This window comes from Crocuta crocuta, unplaced genomic scaffold (assembly GCF_008692635.1).
Source record: "Crocuta crocuta isolate KB4526 unplaced genomic scaffold, BGI_CrCroc_1.0 scaffold10, whole genome shotgun sequence".
NCBI classification, from domain to species: domain Eukaryota; kingdom Metazoa; phylum Chordata; class Mammalia; order Carnivora; family Hyaenidae; genus Crocuta; species Crocuta crocuta.
The window spans coordinates 4,980,217-5,003,081 of record NW_027527551.1 but is presented as its reverse complement, the minus strand read 5'-3'; the positions used below and the strand labels follow the sequence as shown (position 1 = coordinate 5,003,081).

At 37.4% G+C, this 22,865-nt stretch overlaps 1 protein-coding gene and 1 pseudogene across 3 annotated transcripts in view; both read right to left on the bottom strand.

Moving 5' to 3' along the window:
• Positions 1–22,865, bottom strand: part of ARID4A (AT-rich interaction domain 4A) — a 64,629-nt gene continuing 41,764 nt past the window's right edge. For 2 of the 3 annotated variants that reach the window (XM_077768619.1, XM_077768612.1), the window contains exons 16-24: positions 22,042–22,292; positions 19,403–19,600; positions 14,302–14,386; positions 13,279–13,480; positions 10,813–11,946; positions 10,021–10,125; positions 6,340–6,546; positions 5,580–5,726; positions 1–1,858 (exon numbers count right to left, since the gene is read on the bottom strand). In XM_077768619.1, coding sequence (XP_077624745.1) covers positions 1,755–1,858; positions 5,580–5,726; positions 6,340–6,546; positions 10,021–10,125; positions 10,813–11,946; positions 13,279–13,480; positions 14,302–14,386; positions 19,403–19,600; positions 22,042–22,292 — 2,433 coding nt within the window. In that variant the 3' untranslated portion in view covers positions 1–1,754. The remainder of the gene's footprint in view (positions 1,859–5,579; positions 5,727–6,339; positions 6,547–10,020; positions 10,126–10,812; positions 11,947–13,278; positions 13,481–14,301; positions 14,387–19,402; positions 19,601–22,041; positions 22,293–22,865) is intronic. The other variant, XM_077768628.1, reaches the window with a different exon arrangement.
• LOC144235192 (10 kDa heat shock protein, mitochondrial pseudogene) lies at positions 10,275–10,560 on the bottom strand (annotated as a pseudogene).

The following is a 22,865-nucleotide window of genomic DNA, read 5'->3' as shown; positions in this document are numbered from 1 at the left end:
TATAAAGCCTATGTTTAAAACATGGCCTTTATTAATACTGCCCACTGAGCTCCATTTTTATTTTACATTGAAATACTTCTGCTTTGCAAAGAAAAGACAGAAAAGTGCATTTTACAAGAGTACTTTTTTTTCTTTTTAATTCTCTGCGAAAATGGAAGGAATCTGAATCACAAGTTCACAATGTGGTAAAATGAAATTAAGAAACAATGATTTCAGTAATGCTATGCCATCACTAGTGTTTGGCTCTGACTTTGTTCTTGTAAATCAGATCCTGATATACAGTCTAGAGCATCTAGGTTATTACTCTACAGCATATTAAACACAGAAAAGGAGGTTTAAAAAAAACCCCTTTCAATGTACAAACATGAATTTAAAAACTGATTTTAAAAAATCACCTTTTTACATAATGTATATGGCAAAAATGCTTTAAATACATGATTTTGGAAGAATTATTTACAAAATGTATCAGTCTGTGGAACAATTCACAGACAAAGCATACATAGTTGCTTTACTTAGTTGTTGCATCTCAACTTTGGGAGATAGAAATTTATTCGGCAGTACAGCAAACATAAAAACTATGACAAAGTATCGTAAGGGCAACCAAAACTTTGATCCTCAAAACAGTTTAAATACTAGGACTGCCAAAGCTTCTAAACGAGGACCTATGTTAAGGATACAGATGCCCATGCAGAGTCCGTACTGTTTGAAGGACGGAGATGCGCCCCCTTCAACGCGGGCAGAGCTGCTCCATGCAACCTCCTGTAAAAGGGACAGCTGAGAGCTATTGTCGTCCAAAGAGTGAATTAACCTAGAATTTTCTTTTTTTCAATTTTATTAATATTTTAAAAAATACATAAAAATACAACATCCAATGTCTGAATAAATATATTTAACAAGTTGCAAGATAATACCTTATTTTACACAAAATTTTCAGCTTTAGAAATCTTGTTAAATAACTTCATTGTTGTTATATATTTCATTTTTGTCTTTTTGTAACAAAATAAAAACTCTGAAATTACATAGAAAAAAGACAAAATATTTTTGTCAAGGGATAAGATAGTCCACTGAAAACTTATTCACAATTCCACTGTAAACATTAATAAACATTAAAATATTTGCATAATTGTGTGCTCAAAAATCCTATAAAAAGTGGAAGACTTATTACAACTGTAGTTTTCAGTCAACTACACTTCCTTTCACAATTTATTTTGTCCCATTTACACCTTTAAACCTGGGCACACTGCTGAACATATACTTTGGCAGTTCTAAATAGCAAGTGCTTCCACAAAAATTAAAAAAACAACAATAAAACAAAAAACACAACATAAACCCCCTACTCACCAAGTGTTCAAATACATCTTAGTGAAAGTGCAGCAGTCACTATTCAGCTGGATAATATTTTGATGTTTATCATGTGCACTTGCTTGTCTATGATTTCTATAACATTTGAAAGCGTTATTATACAAATTCAAATTTGCTAAGTGCCCTTTTTCTATCTTCACAAAAAATGAAAAAAAATTAAAGAGGAAAAATTATGACAAATATGGCAGGCTGCCTAACCTTCAATTATTAATCAGCTTATTTTTCGCAACAGAAAAACAGAAAAGAGGGAATAGATCCAACCCAGCCTGGAAAAGTATACAGGATATACTTAGCAATGTCAGACCAGTTGAGTGCTTTCTGTGGTTGTATTTCAGGGTTTGGGGATTTCTGTCCATGGCAGCAAACTGCTGGGAAGGCAGAGAAAACGCTTATCACCTGCATTCTACAGCAAGTACATTTTGTGGGGGAGATGACGATGAGGGACTCATTCCAGTGTCTGATGAAGCAGATGACATGGAGGCTCCTGCATGAGACACTGTGGAATCAAAACAACCACGTTAGACCCAAAAACGATCAAAGATACCTAGCCACTGGCAAATTAGAAATATATTGATCATTCATTTCAATTAGAGTCCTCTTAAACGGTGCTAAAGGAATAACATTGCACAGAATTTCCTGTAACCAGCTAACCACTGGCTTCCTATCCTTGTCCTGCCCAAGAGACCTAATGGACACAGCATTCCCATAAGCAACAGTAGTTACCTAGGTCAGGTATCAGAGTCATAAGGACCCAGATGGAAGTGTGGGTGTGTGATTAGAAAAAAGTCCTCACGTGACTAACAAACTCTCTAGGAGGAAACAGCACAGGTTTAGGATCTCCACTCTATGCATTTGGTACTTGGCCATTTTGTTTTGTATTTTATCTTCACTTTGTCTGCAAACCTTTCCTGTCTCCTGCCAATCTTTACCTAACTGTTCCTATTTAAAGTTTTAATTTTGGAGGCACTTGGGTGGTTCAGTCAGTTGAGCGTCTGACTTCAGCTCAGGTCGTGACCTCACAGTTTGTGGGTTCAAGCCCCGTGTCGGGCTCTGTGCTGACAGCTCAGAGCCTGAAGCCTGCTTCAGATTCTGTGTCTCCCTCTCTCTCTGCCCCTCTCTCACTCACCTCTGCCTCTTTCTCTCAAAAATAAAATAAAATTTTTTAATTTTTAAGTATCTCTCTCTCAGTGTATACATGTACTATCAATGTGATATGTAACTTGTTATTACAAATTCTGATATGCCAGAAGTCACTCAGTATCTCATTTTAATAACTCACTTCACACTAAAAAAATAAGAAAACAAAAGGGTAAGACTGTAATGAAAGAATGTTTTTTCAGTTGTCTCAAACTCATATCACCTTTAGGAAACTTGAAAGCAGTTTAGGGTGCCCTGTAGAAATTTCAGTTTGTTGATTTGCTTTTTTTGTGTGTGTTTAAAAGTTCTGTAAAGACTGCCCGCTACTTACAGTCTTTAAAGAAAAGGACAAACACGGAAAGCATTATCTCCTTCCATTAGCTCCATCTTATTTCGAGGAATAGACTGCTGGACTTGGACTGGAATGATTCAAGACCACATATGATACAAGTCATTTTGCTTAGAAATATATCCCCTGACTCTCTGCACTGGCAGAAAACTCCTCTCAATATAGGCAAGCCTATCCAGGAATTTACCTTTTTTTAAGAGACTGCTCTCCTGAAGGCCTCCCCTTGTGACATCCTACTTCTGGAATAGTTGCTCTCTAAGCCTGCTCTGCAGCGGTCATCCTATAGCTTTCATTCATCACCTTGATATCTGCCTTACTGTTTTCGTAGGTAGGATTCCTTGTTTGCTGGGTCTCATGTTGTCTTCTTACCTTTCTCGTTTCTAGTGCTACCACTGAGAAATCTGACATGAGAAACTTGATGCTGTTCTGAGACCCTTTTATTTTAGATATTGTATTTTATTTTTTATTTTATTTTAATTTTAATTTTATTTATTTTAGTGAAAGAAAGCACGCATGAGTGTGGGGGTGTGGGCAGACGGGGAGAGAAAAGGGCAGAGGGGGAGACCATCTTAAGCAGGCTCCACGCTCAGCACAGAGCCCAACTTGAGACTCGATCCCACAACCCCAGGATCATGACCTGAGCAGAAATCAAGAGTGGGTCACTCAACTGACTGAGCCACCCAGGTGCCCCTAGATACACCTTTATATGGTAACATTTTAGAATCTTCTGGTTATCCATAGAGTTCTAAAATTTCACAATGTGCTCTAGCATGATTTTTCTCCCCTGTTCTTTAGAGAGGTTAGTGAGTCCTTCCAATCTCCTAATTCATATCCTTTATTTCTGGAAATTTTTCTTATAATACTTCTTTGATAACAATATCCTACATTTATTCACTGCTTTTTCTAGAAATTCTGTGATTCAGAATCTGTGGCCAGATCCTATACTTCTTTTAGTTCTTTTTGACCATCTACTGGAATTTCTTTGGCTTTGCTGTCTTCTTTGGCTTTGCTGTCTCTTCTCTTACATTTTCTAAATTCCTGTTATATTTTTCATTTCTGAGAGCTCCTTCTTGGTCTCTGAATTGTATTATTAGTATCATATTTTTGTTTCAAGACTGCAGTATCTTTCTTGCATCTCTATACAGTAATTATAGTTTGATGTTCTGTATGGTACACTGTTTTTTCCTAGGTCCTTTTTATTACTCTCATTTTCTACTTTGGTTTCTACCTTGATGTGGAAGCTTTCCTATCTGCTCTTGTGGCTTCCATATTTAAAAGGAGGATTTTAAAAAGCTAACTGGAGGCTGTGCGCAAAGTGTGCAGAGCTTTTCAGTGATGGGCAGCGTGTGTGTACTGACTGGCAAGGATCTTGCCTTTTGGTTCAGGAACCTCCAAATGTTGGTGTCTGAGTTGGTCATTCCTCTTGAGTTGAGCAGCTTCCCCAGAGGAATCCTGCAGTGTCCTCCCAAGAATGAGCATATGCTTAGTTGCCAGCTTTCAGGAGGCCAAGAGGATAAGAGTCACAGGTGGAAAAGGGACAGGAGTCTCATCATTCAGTACTGCATACTTCTGCTCACGCTCCTCATTTTTGGTTTTGCACTTAACTTTCACCTTCAGCTATGACTAGTGTACCTGCAGTCTACAAGCCTATTAATTCCCCTCTCCCTCCAATAAGCTAATTTCTTTTTTTTTTTTCTGCGAAAGCTGCAGAAAAAGGTACTTTGTTTCACAGCATGGGACAAAAGAATCCAATTCTTCCTTCCATTTTCAACCGATCATTTTTAGCCTCACCTATATCCCTGCTTTCAGAGCTGAGGTGATGTGATACGGACTGGCTAGCTCTTGGTTTGTGCTAATGCAAGGATAAACAAGCTTAGGTTTTTGCATTCTGCTAGGACACTTACAGTTGTCTGTCTGCTTCTCAGCTTCTAAGAGTTAAGCTGCTGCTGATGTCTTGTCTACTGTGGTTTGCTGCCCCCTTGTCTTGTTCTTGTGGGTACAGGGCTTTTCTTTACTGTTATTTTAGTGGGGTTTGGGGGTGAATATACCAATGTTTAGCTATAAGTCAATTCTGCAGTTTTAAGGTCTCTCTCTCCAAGGTTAATCCAAACCAATCTCTCCTTCCACCAACTCTTATACGTGGTAATATCACTTTTGGGGCCCTCATCACACAGCCTCCCACTAGAAGTTAAGATCTTTTGAGATCAAGGTCCAGATTTCATTCATCTCTATACTTCCACCACCTGGAAGAGGGCCTAGCACATAGTGTGTATGCATTAATGTTGCTGACCTGAACTGTTTCAATGAATGTTGTAGAGCTGCTTAGGAAAATAATTTATGATCCCGACAAAATAATCACTTTGAAGATAAGTCCATATGTCCATTGATTTTGGTGACCCTCATAATAACAAGTACAGTGCATGTTAATAGGGAGTCAATAAATGTTTGTTGAGCAAAGAGTGCATTTCAGAGGGAGTAACTCTTCTTGAGAACCCATCACATTTAGTAAAATCACACATTTTATAAAACAGTTCATAGTCCTTTTCAAGAATCTCATCCTGATTAATTCGGTTGTTGACTCACTCATTTCAACAATAGCACAAAGACGACAGCACTAGAAATCTAAAAACAACAATGTGTACTATATATATTCAAAGAGTAACCTGAATCTTCAAAAATGAGAAGATATATATTTGAAATATAGAGGGAAGAAAAATAATAATAAAATTACCTTCTCTGTCTTTCTTTTTTAATCTTTTTCTCCTCCTATCTATAGTTGCCACTTCAGACTTCAAAGACATGTAATATTTTCTGATTTCCTGTAATTTTTCTTGGAGAAAAGAGATTCTCTCTGTACTGTTCATATTATCTAATTCATCTAAAAGGAGAAAAAAGGTTAATTTGGTTTAAAAAAATTATTTGAGAAAAGAAGATGGCAGTTCTGTCAAATATCCAACTTATAAATCATGAAAAGCTTTAATTTATTCAAACTTTCCATATTAATGACTAAATAAGGCTCTATAAACAGGTATGACATTAATTACCTATGAATAACATTTCTGTTTATAGCCCAGATTTTCTGTACTAAATCTGTATTAACTTAATTATGTATTACTTAAATGATAAGAAAACCACAAGAAAACATCAGCACACAGCAACCCTGATCTATAACTGTAGTTATTTATCTAAATTGTTTCTGTGTATAGATGATGCTTTCATTTATTGGTTACTTCCAATTACCAGTACTAGAAAGGGTATTTCAATTTCAATGATATATATAAATCACACATCTTATTTTGTAACTAACAATCTTTCTCTAACATCAGGTTAGTATTATGAAAAGATAGATTTATATTTAAGTGATGATTACTGATAAGACATTTGGAAACCTACATAAATGAATTTGGTAATAATTCGTTCTCATTTTGACATGTTAAGATAAATACCACTTTACAATATACGTATAATTCAGGTTTTCTAAAGCTCCTTACTGAGTTGAAAGCTCCATTTATATGTTCTAGGGGATGAATTCGGATGTTTTTCCCTGTGTTTATCTTTTTCTCCATCTTTGATGTGAGGGGAAATCCTTGCAGGAGATCGTGCAAGCTTCTGTGGCTTAGATACACTAAGATGCTTTACTGGTGTACATTTACTTGAACTGTCCAGGACAGGAAGATCTTCACTATCACTGCTTTGTCCTATAATAAGAAAAAATTGATTCAGAGATATATATTTTATATAAATATATTTTATCTGTTTTATAAATGATAAAAATCTCAAATATCAAAATGCAGCAGACCCAGCAATTACATTTTTTGATATCCTACAGAAATAAGTGTACAAATGAACAAATTTCTTAATAGCAAAGAAATGGAAATCTAAATGCCCCCCCAGTAGGAAAATGGTTAAAAAAATTATATACAGTTGATCACTGAACAATGTTGGGGTTAGGGGCACCAACCCCCATGCATTCAAAATCTACATTGACTTTTGACTCCTCCGAAACTTATTTACTAATAGCATACTGTTGACTGGAAGCCTTACCGATAACTTAAAGTTGAGTAACACACATTGTGTATGTTATATACAACATTATATATTGTACTCTTATAACAAAGCTACAGAAAAAAATGTTAGAAAATCATAAGGAAAATACATTTACAGTACTGTAAAAAAAAATCTGTTTATAAGTAGATTTGCACAATTTAAACTTGTGGTGTTCAAAGGTCAAATATACTGAGTACTTTGCTAAAGTTGTTAAAAAGAATGAGCTAAAGTTTATAAGAAAAAAATGGCAAAATAACCAATATGTATTATTAAATGAAAAATCAAAGTTATGAAACAATATGTATAGTATTGCCCCATTTATATTTAAAACCAAAAACCCAAACTGCATAATTGAAGAAGCCCAAAAAAATCTTGATGTATACACATCCTTTAACATATATATGATAAAATATAAGCAGAAAATTGTTTGCAATTCTATCCCTCCTCACCAAATTTGTACTTAGAGATGTTTCTGCTCTTCACTTGATAATAAATTAGAATTCTCTCAGTTCCACTTTTTTTCCCCCCAATCTCCTATATCGTACTTCCACCCTACTCTCTCAAAAGCCAAACTTGCCTTCTACTGACAAGGCAAAGTTGATGGTTACCCACTCAATTTCCCAACCTCTCCTCTACCTATATCTTTTTAGGGGCTCAAAAAGAAGAGAGTGTTTCTGAAGACTAACCTCTTCAACTATACTCTTAAAACCATTTGCTCCCAGCTCCCCTGGAATATCCATCTTCTTTTATCTCCAACTGCTTTTCCCAGAGTCTACCAACATGCTTCTTGAGATCCTTCACACAACCGTCCTTTATAAACAGACTCTTCAAGGCTCCACACCCATTTTTCCCTAATACTGGGTACCTCTAACTCAACATTCCCTGAATTNGAGAGAGAGAGAGAGAGAGAGACAGCATGAGCAGGGGATGGTCAGATTGAGAGGGAGACACAAAATCTGAAGCAAGCTCTAGGCTCTGAGCTAGCTGTCAGCACAAAGCCCAACGCGGGGCTCGAACCCACGAACCATGAGATTATGACCTGAGCCAAAGTCAGACGCTTAACTGACTGAGCCACCTGGGCGCCCCAACAAACTGCTGCTATTGCTCTATCCCATATGTCCATTAATCAGTCCTTCATTGACTGAGTCCTAATGATTTCACTTCCCATCTCTTTAGTTCATTTCTTCTTGCCAAAGATTAAGCCAAATATTCTCTCCCAAAAGTAAAACTGATGATCTCCTTTCTTCTTTTTTAATCTTTTTCCCTTTTTATTTTGAGACAGTCTTCAAACTTAGAAAAAAAGCTGTAAGAATGGTTACCAAAAAATGTTCATCTGACCCACTTGAAGGTTAAGTTGGCCTGCCACACTTGAGTACTTTATTTCTTACAAACAAGAACATTCTCCTTGTGTTAGTTATCTGCACCTGCCCCCCAACTTAGTTTATATGTCACAGTTTCTTGAGTGTTGGAATCTGGGAGCAGCTTGGTTGTGTGATCTGGCGCAGGTCATTCTTGCGGTGTTGCAGTCAAGCTTTTAGCTGAGGCTGTGGTCTCTGTAGACTTGACTGGAGCTGAAGGATATGCTACCAAGATGGTTTACTCACATGGCCCCTGGCAGGCCTCTGTTCCTTGCCAGCTGTTGGAAGGATGAGCTCAGTTCCTCACCATGTGGACTTCTCTGTACCTGCTGTGTCGTCATGACTAGGCGGCCAACTTTCCCCAGAGCAAGTAATCCAAGGAGGGCAAGGAGCAATCTGCAGTGTCTTTAATGACCTATTCTCTGAAGTCATACTCTATCACTTCATTTGTTAGAAGTGAGTCACTAAATTCATCCCACATGCAAGGGAAGGGAATTAGGCTTTCCCCGTTGAAAAGGAGAGTTTCAGCAAATTTGTACATGTTTTTAAAACCACCACACTCTTAAGAACCATCGTACAACCATCAAGATCATAAAATGAACACAAATCTATTATTTTCACATCCAATCTTCAAATCCCATACAAGTTTCTCTACTTGACCCGGTAATGTCTTTTGTAGCAATAGGATCCAGGTGAGAATCCTATGCTGCATTTAATTGTCATGTCTCCTAAGTCTCCTTTCATCTGGAACAGTTCCTCTTTCTTTGACTTTCATGACCTTGACAATTTCTTAAATTAATGACCGGTTATTTTATAGAATACCCTTCAGTTTGAATCTGTTGATGATTACATTCAGATTATGCATCTTTGACAGGAATGTCACAGAGTTGCTGCTGTGTTCTTCTTGTATCCTGCCAGGTAGTACATGATTTCCTCTTGTCCCATTACTGGTGGGGTTCGCTTTATGTGACAGATGTGGTATCTGCCAGGCACAATGGTGTTATTCAGTTGCCCTTGGTAATTCCTGCTGCCTCTCTATTTTCATTTCCCATTGCATTTTCTTTCTGCTCTACATCTGTTATTGTCCAGCCACTAGCCACATGTGGTTAATGGTTCAAAAATTTTCCTCTGAAATGCCTTTGATCTTCTATAAATTACATGCTCCTTCTGTGGAATATGTATCTACTGTAACCTGGAATTTTCCTTTCAGACTTGTATGAAGGCATATATTAGAGATAAAACTTTAATTTGTCAAAATCAACCATGTTTATTTCTATTATATTCTATGACTTAGTTTTTATTTCTTATGGTACAGAAGTCTTTCTGATGTAATCTATTCTATCCATACCGATTTGCTAATTTCTTCATTTACCTCCATATGTATTTTATTATCCCCAATTTCAAAAATACCATAATACTATTTAGAAATCAGCTTTTCTAGATTAAATGAAACCATTCCATTCAGAAATGTAAACTTAATCTGTTTTTACCACTAGAGCAAATACTACTTTTCTGTTATTCAAGATCCTCAAATACATTCCTCAATATTAAACTGCTTTACATAAGAAATACAAATGAAGTAACCATAACAGCTATTCCATCTCCAAATAAAATTGATAAGCCCCTTCAGATCAAAAACCAATGGGAAAATTGCTATTTTCAGAACATAATCAACCAAATTTATTTTTAAATTGACACAGATGATCAAACCAACAAAATACTGAAAATATTAACACTGCACTAAAGCCAGCATTTGAAAGCACCAACCTGTTCCATTCTTTTCACTTTTGGCTACAGCACTTGTTCGTTTTGGGGTACGCTTTTGCTTTTTTGCCAATAATCCACTATTTCCATCATTTGGCCTTTTCTGACCTGAAATAAGGGGGAAGAGACAACTTGAAAAATACATATATTTTGGATACCATTCGTTTATTGTAAGAGAGAGACCTGGAATTCATTTACATGATGACAGATTTCAGTTGAATGGGTAGCTTCACATGATGCCATTTCAATAATTTATTTCAATCTGCATATTTTCTGAGACCGTCACCATCTCTAAATAAGAAAAATAATCCTCGTCTCTAGACCTACGCTAGTGCCTCCATATTTTGAGAGAAGAACTTTACCTCCAACTGGTTATATTTCTCCACCATTCCCTTTAGAGCCCAATCCAACTGTGGCTTGCAATACTTTTCCTGGATATTTTTCTGGAAGCATAATGCCTCCATTAGTTAGTTTTGGCTGCACTCCTTTCAACTAAAACTCGGTTAAAAGGGGAAGAAATTTTCTAAATGCCTGTGCTGCCATGACCCCGGCCGCCGCAGCTGCTCCTCCACGCTTGAGCCACCATGAAAGCAGCTGTATTATTCACTCGTCTACTTCACATGAATTTCTCAATATACATTTTTTTAAAAGGCATGGGAAGGGAAAGTGGGGACATACAAAGGAAAGGATGAATTGGAGGGAGGGAACTTTATAGATCAAGAGTTCCTAAAACTCTTAACTTACTAATTTTGGGGCTAAACATGAAGGCTGGTGTTCTCCCTAGAAAGTTCTTACCTTTCTCTCTGTTTTCTCTTTCTTGAACAATTATACTACAGGTACCAGAGGCAACACTGGCTTCAAATCCATTTGCTGATTCCCTCTCACAGAGACCTTCTTGAGATTCTTCAGCAATGCTGTCAACTTCAATGGTTATGTCACTCTCACTTTTTATACTTCGGGACTCATCTTGACTGAGAGTAAGTGGTGAAGCTACTGAAAAGTTATGCTGTACAACAGGAGGTAGGGCAGGTGGAATAGAAACAAGAGAGTTAGACTCAGAGCTTTCAACTACTACATCTTCAATACTGGTCTTATCCTTCTCATCCAGATCATCCAAGTCTACTTCATGGCAAACCAAGGTCTCAGGCCCAATCAGAGGCATTGCATCCTCTTCTTCTTTTAGTGGAGTATTTACAGTTTCTTCGGCTGGATTGTCAAGTTTTTCACTAGTCAGTTCTTGAATGCGTTGGTTGGACTCTGCAATTAATGATGGCATTTCTTCATTTTCTACTTCAAACTGTTGTTCAAAATTTAAGTTTTTCATTCCCTCAGATGTAGCACAGTCACTGGCCTTTTCTTGAGATATGCTGTTTGTCATTTCCATTCCATTCTCAATTCTTGTTTTCTTCTCTGGTGATGATTGTCCCAGTATTTTCCGTTTCAACTTTTTTTCTTTTGCACATTGGTCAATTTCATCTTCAGCAGTAGAGGAAAAATTTTTGCTTTCTAATGAAGAAAATTCTAGACTCTGAGCTTCTATATGAGATTCACTTCCTGCTTCATCTTGGCTAAATGATGAAATCTTTATAATTTCCAAAGAAAGATCTTTTGTCTTGCTTCGTCTTCCCTTTCCTTTAGGAGATTTTTCAGCCTCTTTCTTAACTTCTTCTACTTGTTCCACTTTATTTCCAAAAATCTGTACTATTTGTTCATTCTCCCCAACTTCTAACTTCAGTGTTTCTAAAGGCTGCATTTGTGTCCTTTCATTTTCTTTTAATATATGTGCAGCAATCTTTGGATTTTCTTCATCTAGTTTATCATCATTTAAGTTTTCATTTTTTTCTAGTTCTTTAATATCAGGAGAAAGTTCTTCATTCATCAGATTCTTCTCTAAAAGGTCTTCTGTTTCACTATCAGATGAGCAAGAGTCTGCAAGAGGAAATATTATTATATTACAAAGGTTTCTGTCTTAATTACCAATGTAATTTTAGAATAAAATTTCTACCAAACACTCTGAATCATATACCGCTGAATACTTCTCTGTAGAAATTTCTGATAAATCATACATTTGTGCCCAAAAATGGGAGGGGGTGGTAAACTGCAAAGTTAGCTCCATGTAAAAATACAATGACAATATTAGTATCTCAAGTGTATAAAAGAGCTCTTTTGCATCTTCACTAGTATCATGTTTAGTCTATGATAACCCTCAGAAAAAGCAAAGAAGTAGAACTGAGATATTAAGTTAATATATTAAGTGGTTTGATCTGAGGCCTAATAGGTACTGATTAATAAATGTGATGAGCATTCTGTGTCCCTAGAAAGGAACATGATATTCTATTTAAAATAATTCTGAATAGATGTGCAAAATGAGCAGCTTGAATTCCCAAAAGTTTAAATATTCTTCTGATTAAAAGACACAAAAGTATAAGCAAGCTACCTTCTAGCAAAATAACTCATTCTCTTTAAGTTAGAGAGTTCTTAAAATAATAAAGTAGGGTTATGAGACTGTACAGGAGCTGTAAAATATAAAAATTCTGCCCACATGATACTCCTATTGTAAAGAAGTTCAAAAAGGCAAACTTAAATGGACACCCTTCATTTTGTGGACATCTTGCATTTGTGTATTATGACAGCCTTCCAGTAGATGGCAGTGATGAGGACAGAGCAAGCCCTTTTCTAATTTATACAAACACCATATGGACAAATGAATGGCAGTTCTGTAGTTCAGAATAGCTTTTTTCTTGAAGGGAGGAAAAAGTTTTTATGAGACAACTACATAACATTTTAAATTACATGGAAAAGCATACAAAAGTAGGTGAGAAAAAAGTTAAAAGCAAAATAAAGTATGTTCACCTATACTCATCATAAAAAATGCCTCTACCCCATTAGTTTGTGCTCTTTGAACACCCTGGTCTCAGCTTTGTTGAAACCTCCTACGTGAACAGCACTGAATTGTAGGAGACACTGGTGCATACTCTGAAGGACAGTGCAATGCACAGCAGGGTGCATGACTTGTCAACCATCTTCTTTCAAAACAGAATACTCCTACAATACTGACACGAAAAGTATTCCAATTAAAGTAAGCCATCACTCAATTTTAAGTAAACATGATAGACTAAAATGTTTTCTTCAAATCAAGTTTTGTAGTTTAGATTATATGAAATTAAAAATGTTAGATGACTTTCTGTGAATCTCTCACACAAGTGAAGTTTTATTATGTATGATTTTTTAAAAAAAATCAACGATCCTCAAAATTAGCACCTTCCATTCCATTTGACAGAGGTGAGCTGTCTGGCATATTGCTGCGAGCACTTCTGGTACCTGATTTTCCTTCACTGTTTGGAGTCTTAGACAAACCATATGGCATGTTTGATGAAAGGGTAGATTTTAAAGGAGGTCTTCCTCGTTTTGACTTCTGCCGCTCCTCATCCCTCTTTTCATCCTTTTCACTGTCTTCTTTATTCTGGGTAACAGCAACAAAATGTATGAGAAGAGCCAATGCCTTAAAAAATGAACATTCTACTTCTTCAAGGAAAACCATAACTCAAAAAAGGTTATATATTTTATATGTCAACTCTTAGTTTGTGCTTACAGAAAAACTAAACACAAGTAGTTTTCTAACATAGTTGTCCTTATGTGAATAAGACTGTCTACAGTTTCTAATATGCAATCACCCTGTGAAGGCCAGAGTCCGTGCATTAGAGAGCTGAACAACTACTCAGCACCCCTCCTTGTTCATTACTATTCCCTGAGGACAAGAAAGAGATCTACCATCAAACAGACAAAACATTAGGTGAATCTCTACAGCAGAGGCTGAAAACTGAAGGCAGGAAGTGAGTACAACTAGCCAGCTGGTATGTGTTTTAAAATCTAGTATTAGCTTTCAAGACAGTTGCCTTTTAAAAAAATCCTAAAATCTGACAACCCTGAGTCTGTATCCCACAAGTGTGGTAAGTTCCATTCTCTTTTCATGAGGAATGTGTCCTCTTTTTTGTCACCGTCAATCCTGCTTTACTCTTTTACCAAAGAGCCCCTATTGAGTTTGAAGCCTATCTCCTGGGGGGGGGGGTCCCTGGTTTTTATCCTTCCTGAAACAATGTGCTAATTTGTTTACATTTTTTACTTTTTAGCTTCTGGGTTATCAGAAAATCACAATTACCTTAAAAGAATCGAGATAAAAAAAAAAGAATAGAGATGATTATTTCAATAAGAAAACAAGTTTTATAAAATATAGTATAAATAATACCTATACTAATCATAAAGGATATGACTCTATATACATACTTTTGCTTTTTTCTTCTGTTTTTTCTTTGGTCCACCTTTGTCCAAAGGCCAGATTATCCTGTCAGCCTTCACCCATTCATCATACCTTAAAACAAAGAAAAAATTAAAACTTCACAATAATACCTTATTTGAAATGTATGCACCAAGTAAAAAAACAATGACTTTGGTTACTGTTGGCAGAAACAGCAAGAGCACAGGGGCTGGCGTGTTGGTAACATGTGCCAGCCTGTATTAGTTGTTTTGTATACCTGCCACCACCAGGACAGGGTAAGAGAATTTCTCAGGGTAAATGAGCTGAGAGGAAGAGTTGGGCAAGCAAAATCTATTCAGATTCAAGACTGTTTAAATTGCTTTTATTTTCTACACTGAGCTTTTGTTTCCCACAGATCTGAGTTTAATGAAATAAGCTGATGTTACACTGGCATTCATTCTATTGATCAAATAATGCAAAGATAAGTCAGGTAAATTAATATTTGTAATAGGATCAGTTCTAGGTTTATTTATGAAGTCCTTTTCAGCTCTCTCTCTTCCTCCCAGAACTCTACAGCTGCTAATAGTTCTAATAAAATTTTATTCTGAACTCTGTTACCTCTAAGACTGAAAATTTCTAGAGGTCTTTCATTTCTTATTAAAAATTTTTTAAATGTTTATTTTTGAGAGAGAGAGACAGAGCATGAGCAGGGGAAGGGCAAAAAGAGAGGGAGACACAGAATCCAAAGCAGGCTCCATGCTCTGAGCTGTCAGCACAGAGCATGATAGGGGGCTCGAACTCATGAGCTGTGAGATCATGACCTGAGCTGAAGTCAGACACTTGACCAACTGAGCCACCCAGGCGCCCTGAGATCTTTCATTTCCTTTACATTTTAATTTTGTTTAGCTCAAATTGAAAACTCCTCATTTCCCTTATACATTCTTCCAAAATACTGTCATCACTTTTAAATTTCAACATAGTCCACATTACTGATCAGGACAAATAAGAAATTAAACTTTCTAGAACTAAACATTATGTAAGTATATAGATATTTATAGAGCTCAATCAAAATCTAAAATCTGAACACTTAAGCAAAAATCACTACAGGCAGTCAGTCCTTACTTTGAACTGCGCCATGTTAATGAAAACCAAACCCTCACTGTGTAACCTAGTTACCAGGGAGTCGTGCAAAGGAAGGACATAGTTCCAATATCCACATTTCAGCTGACACAGGACTGTGACTACCTATACTGTGGTTTGAAAACTATCGCCTCCTGGACTAACCCAATATGTTCATTTTACCAGGCTTTTAAGTATCTTTACATTCTTTATTTCATAATAATCACTCATTTGGACATTTACTGAGGGCCTACTACACTGTGTGAGAATATCGTGTACACTGTAGAAAGTAATAGAGAAGAAGAAGACCCTTCTTTCATGCAACGTGCAGTCTAGTGTGACAGACAGACATACAGTAAAATCAAGGACAGTCTATGAAATGCAATAAGAGGGTTATTTATGTTTCTGGTCCAAGGCACAAAGGAGTAACTGCCCAATTTCAAAATACTACAGGACATATCAGACAACTAAAAATCACAGGTGTGATTGAAAATAGACCTGGTCCAGGCCACATGGCTTGGTCACCACAGTATGTCATGTAGGTACTCCAGGATTAATACTGCCAACCAAGGGTGGTCCCAGAATCTTTCAGCTACAGACCAGGACTCCCCTCACAGTCGCACATGCTCCCCTGCTTTAGAAACCCAACTAGATTCTCTAGGCACTACCGTAGCTCTGTTTCAATAAGCAGACCACAATTATTCTAGCTTTTAGGGGTATGGAAGGACAATGAAAAGCCACAAACCATATAAGTAACCAGTTAGGTAACTAGTTGGGAAGGTAACCAGCAAGAAGAACATGAGCATATAATAAAATGACTGTTGGGGCGCCTGGATGGCTCAGTTGGTTAAGCATCTGACTTCAGCTCAGCTCATGATCTCATGGTTCATGAGTTTGAGCCCTGCAACAGCTCAGAGCCTGGAGCCTGCTTCGGACTCTGTGTCTCCCTCTGTCTCTGACCCTCCCCTGCTCAGTCTCACTCTGTTTCTCAAAAATGAATAAACGTGAAAAAAATAAAATAAAATGACTCGAGAAAAGTCATAAGTAAAACATTAAAAAGATGAGAGTGGGGCTCCCGGGTGGCTCAGTCGGTTAAGTGTCTGACTTTGGCTCAGGTCATATCTCACGGTGAGTTCAAGCCCTGCATCGTGCTGACAGCTCAGACCCTGGAACCTGTTTCAGATTCTGTGTCTCCCTCTCTCTCTCTGCTCCTCCCTCACACATGTTCTCTCTCTCTCTCTCTCAAAAACAAACGTTAAGAAAAAATTTTAGGGGCACCTGGGTGGCTCAGTCGGTTGGGCAACCAACTTCACTCAAGTCATGATCTCACAGACTGTGATTTCAAGCCCCACATCAGGCTGAGAGCCTGCTTCAGAGTCTGTCTCCCTCTCTCTCTGCCCCTTCCCCACTCACATTCTCTCTCTCTCTCAAAAATAAATATTAAAAATTTTAATTTTTTAGTAAAAAAAAAAAAAGATGAGCATGAAGAATAGGAAGGGGACATTCTAGAAAGATAAGCAGACCCACACAGGGGGTAAGTAGGAGTAGACAGCTGGAACTGAATGGAAGCAAGGAAAAATCAAAGGCTCTAAGTGCTGCAAGTGCAAAGACAATGACTCAGAGCTGACAAGATAGTATCCTGCTCCCCGAATGCAATATGTGTGTACAAAACAACAGATCTCTGAGATGGACTAAAGAGTCTGCATAGAACTGGTAAATCATGTTGTGTACCTGAAACTAACAGGACCTTGTATGTCAATGGTAAACACTGAATAATAAGCAATTTTTTAAAAATTAAAGTTTGTGGGGCACCTGGGTGGCTCAGTTAAACATTCAACTCTTGGTTTCGGAGCAGGTCATGCTCTCTTGGTTCATGGTTTCTTTTTTTTTAATTTATTTATTTATTTTCCATTTGTTTATTTTTGAGAGACAGAGACAGAGCGTGAGCAGAGGAGGGGCAGAGAGAGGAGACACAGAATCCAAAGCAGGCTTCAGGCTCTGAGCAAGCGGTCAGTACACAGCCCAATGCAGGGCTCAAACCCACGAACTGTGAGATCATGACCTGAGCCGAAGTAGGACACTTAACCGACTGAGCTACCCAGGCACCCCATTGGTTCGTGATTTTGAGCCCAGCGTCAGGGTCCAAGCTGACAGTGCAGAGCCTGCTTAAGTTTCTCTCTCCCTCTACCTCTCTCCTGCTTGTGTTCATGCGCTCTCTTGCTCTTTCTCTCTCTCAAAAGTTTCTTTCTAGTGTTGGCAGAAGTGTGAAGAGCACAGGGACTGGTCTGAGAAATTTTTAAGTTTTATATGCTATTCATTAAACCCATACTTTTTTTTTTTAGTTATTTGACGGGGGGGCATGCACGTTGGGAAGGGACAGAGACGGGGAGAGAGATAAAATCCCAAGCAGGTTCCATGCCCAGCACAGAGCCTGAGATGGAGCTTGATCCCACGATCATGGGATGATGACCTGAGTCTAAATCAAGATTCGTACACTTAAGTGACTGAGCCACCCAGGCACACCTAAACCCATATTCTTAAAATGATGCAAAATGAAAGAAACCTAACTCTCACTCGTTAAAGAAAAGAGTGAACATTTATTGAGTACTTACTGCATGCCAGGCACTGTTCTAAGCACTCTGTATGTTAATACAAGTTTTAAGCACTATTTCTCACAACATCTCTATCAAGCAGGCACATAATTTACCCAATTTAGAGGTGAGGGAATTGACGCATAACAGAGTACACTTCTAGGACATAAGGAAACCTTGAAGCACTCTGGCTCCAAGCAAATACAGGGCAAGCAGAGACATTAAACACAGAAGACTCTCCAAAGTAGAAAGAGAAAAGGAGTCCCTGGTCCTCAAGAACTGGCCTGGTCCTATCAGCTACAGAGCTGATGAGGACTCAAAGTTAGGGCCAGGTGTTCTCCTGTTGAACATCAACAGTGTCACAGAACAGCAACATCAGACAAGTCTGTTCCGTGACCATGACTGATCAAGACAAAATCAAGACCACTTCATAATAGTGTCTAAACACAGGAGAAAAAGGAACATCATCCGAGCCACAAAAATGACCAACATCCTTTTATCTTGAGTGACTAACCGCTGCTTCTTTATCAATTACAACACTAACCTCTGTCTTGTCTTTTCTTCTAGATAAGTTTTATTAAGATAACCAATCACACAATTATCACCATTTCTTGACCACATCCAATCTACAGCAAAACCCACTTCCTTAAACCCCCCCGAAAAGCATCTAACAAGCTCAAATCTGAGTCCTAACATTTTTAATTAATCAATTTAGAATTATAAAACTTGATACAAGCTTGACTTATTTTTATTTTTAAATTTTATTTATTTAACATTTATTCATTTTTGAGAGACAGAGACAGAGCCTGAGTCAGGGGAAGGGCAGAAAGAGAGGGAGATACAGAATCTGAAGCAGGCTCCAGGCTCTGAGCTGTAGGACATGGGGCTCCAACCTACGAGTCATGAGATCATGACCTGAGCTGAAGTTGGATGCTTAACTGACTGAGCCACCGAGACACCCCGATACAAGCTTGATTTCGAATAAATGTAACTGATAAACAAACCACTTGCACTGTTGGGAGCTGCAGGCCTGCCTCCCTGCCCATGTTCTGCAGGATGTTTCCACAAAATTCTGGGCTACTGCTGTTCCCAGAGGCGTGCCTTGGACTTTCATGAATTCATCTAACACTCTCTTGATGAGATGCCCATGGTACCACTTACTGTGTGTTCTCCCTCACTGCAAATGACTAATAAACCCACCCTGTTCAAGTACACATAGGCTCTTGGTGACCCTTGCCTGAAGTTCTGACACAGCTAGTAAAGCAGTGGGGATGTTAAAAGTCTTGGAAAGTAGATAAAAGGTGTGCTTTGTAGCCATTTGTTTTATATATGCCATTTGCTTTAGTTCTTCACAACATTAAACTGATCGTTTTGAACAATGGAAGAAATTTCAGTATAAGAAAATAGGTTTCCTGCTTACCTGACATTCCATCCATAGTAATGTACCAAGTATAAAACTTCCCCATCATCAATTTCAGTGCTTTTAATACTAGCTTCATAGATCTTCTGTGTTTTCCCTCGGCCATATTTTACTTTCACTTTGGTTCCTGTTAGGCAGGGTTCCATGTCTTCCTCATCTTCCTCCCCTTCAGAGTCACATTTGCTTTCCGTTTCTTCCCTGCAGCAAGTTATAACATTGATAATGCTACTAATAATTTAATGGAGAACAAACCAATATATGCTAAAAGAATTCAACATGTAGAATAGTTAAAACCTAAGAATTACCTTAATAGCATGTCAGTGGAGGAGGAGAAGAAGGAGGAGAAGGAGAAGATTTTTATGGACTACCTACCAAGGAATTCATTTATTATGTAAAGGTGCACTGTACCACAAGTAAATCCATACTTCTTAAAGGCCAATCAATAATCACAGTTGATGATGTAGTCAAATTAATCAGTTTGATAAAACAAAGTAAGATCCATATGCTTTGTAAAAGTCTTCAGGATTCATAATCAAGTGCCACCTTATTATATGAAAATTATCTAAAAATAGTTTTTTACTTTCTGCAACTAAATTGTCATGAATCTACTTTACTACCACTCTGCTCAATTTAGAATGGTCTTTAGCATAACTGTTTTAGTGGGCAGAATAATGAACAAGGGCTATCTACCTCAGTAACTATATCTTTTAAACTAGGTTTCCCTACCTTAACAAAGGAACAATAGATATTTGAATATTAGGTCACTTGTTGAAACTGTGGGATAGCACTAGGAGAACAAAGCTTTTTGTATCGCATATTGATTTCTATTGTGTTTTTAGTCCTCTCCCCATCAGCTTTTGTTTCAAATAATCAGGTATAAAAGAGACTGACCTAGGGAGGTCTGACAGTATTTCAGTATTTTTACAAACAAAATATTCTGTATTAGCCCTCCAGGGATTCAGAAGAGATCTGCACCACAGATCATCTTAGTGTCCTGAGTGGTAAATGCTTCCGAGGAGGCACTGTACTCTAAGAAACGTAGGGCATTCATCTCGGAATCCGTAGGGGAACCGACAGGAAGAAGCTTTGACACCTCATTGGCCCCGGGAATGTTTTATGTCAAAGGACACCTTCCAAATTATAGCCTGATAAGGTTTTAAGAAGCTACTTAAAACAGAAATCTCTACAGATAAGAAATCTCCTGTTTCCATGATTCCTGTTATAGAATGAGAATACAGACTGTTTGTCTATGTATTCAATCTTTAATAAAAGGGAATATTGTTCTTCATGTTCAAGTCTGTGAAATTTTCTCTGAAACAAGTATTCCATTTACGTATCAACTCTAAAGGCTTTTAAAACCACATATTATATATATACATATATGCATTACATGTTGTCTGTATTGTGTGTATATATATATATATATATATATATATACACACGTATTTTGATGTTTATTTTTAAAACTTCAAACTGTAATGCAGTCCTACTTTAAATGGTTCACTTTTGCTTAAATCTGTGGTCCACATATTTGAAATACTGCACTCAAATCATTATATTCAGCTTCAATTATCTCCTCCCAGTTTTCCTAATCCTATTTCAATACAGAACTTACTTTATTCACTCATCTAATTCACATGTAATTGTGACACCTCTTGTACTTATTTGGACTGAATCATAAAATCACCTCTCCCACTCACCAGTCATTCCTATTTTTACAAATATTTTCTCAATGGTTAATTTTCAGATGGGTGTCAGCCACTAGTTGGATGCAGCAGACTACGTTTTCCCAATTTTACTTAAATTCCTAGAAAACTTATCATCATATAATATAATAATCAAAAAGTAACTATGGAGAAGAGCTTATGTTACAAGAACGTGTGTTATGCTGTTGTTGCTGAATTAAGGTTCATTTTTTAGTAGCATATAAAAATTAGTAAATCCATTTGACAACACAGAAATGGCCAACTAAACACAGTCGGACATTAATTTGCTCTACCTGGACTGCCTAATCTTTGGTAATATTTAAGTCAATTCAGTCCATACATGTATAATACATGGGAAAAAAATACCAACACTCAACAGCAAACAGAATGGACATTAAAAAACTGAAATTTATTGGTGTGATGTGGGGCAAGAATGTATTTTCCAAAGTAGAATCAGGGGTGCATGCCACTTAATCTAATACAATAACTTGAAAAGAAAAATGTCTTAGATAAAGCTAACACACAGAAACATCTGCTAGTACTGTGCACCCATGTGTTTGTTAGCTTTCCCACATTGTACCTTTTTTAAAATGGAATTTTTGCTGTCGCTGTTTCCTCTTGTCCACTTCCTCCATTTTTCTCCAGCTCCCTTCCCTGCTGTCAACTGCAGGACCTTTCTTTTGACTGGGTGGCGCAGCCTTCTTTGAGGCCACTGTTTAGGGCACAAGTGCTATTAAAATGGTGCGACCAGTATATTCTCCAATTCCGAAAGGCGATACACATCATCTTCACAATGTGTCTCACCTTCACTAGACAAGAGGAACGGAAGTCCCAATAAGAAAACATTCCCTCAAACCTGAATCTCTAAGCAGGATCAGAGCGCTGCTGTACCCCAGACAGGTGCTTCTGGAGAACAAATATAAGATAATGTACCTCTCTTGGCTTTTTTCTTCCTCTTCATCTGAGTCTTTATCAGAATCCTCCAGCTTTTTAATTTTCTTCTCCTTTTGCTTTGGTGTATTTTTTCTCCCCAGCAGCAACTCGTTTTCTTTTCTCTCCATGGTTTCATAGTCCTCAACTACATCCTTATTTTCTGTATCATTGTCTTTCAATTTGTCTTCTGTTTTCTCTTCTTCAATTTCCTTTTTAATAGAATTTGCATCTCGAGCTATTCTCCTTCGTCCCTAGTAGAAGAGGTAAAAGCTTTAAAATAGTTATCACTACAAATGGGGGAAAAAGGCAGAAAATGTTTCTTTTATGTAAAGTGTCACAGCAATGACTAGTCTTCTCTTGGACTTGAGACATGACAGTGACAGCCCATCAATTCCTGGGCACTTTCCTTTCAACCCATGTAAATGACTTAATTATGTCCATGTCTACTATGATCCTTGGCTACATACTACATAAGAAGTGAAAATTTCCTCCTTTGTTCACATTATTTTATCTCACTTTTGTATTTCTTGACTATAATAAAATTTTAATTGAAGTACAGCTGATATACATTAGATTAATTTCAGATGTAAAACACAGTGAATTGACAATTATATACATTATGCAGTGCTCACCATGGTAAGTGTAGTCACCATCCGTCACCTGACAGTTATCACAATAGTACCGACTATATTCCTTATGCTGTACTTTTCATTCCTGTGACTTATTTTATAACTGCAAGTTTGTACCTCTGAGTCCCCTATTATTTAGCCCATCCGCCCACTCCCTCCCCTCTGGCAACCACTAGTTTATTCTCTGTATTCATG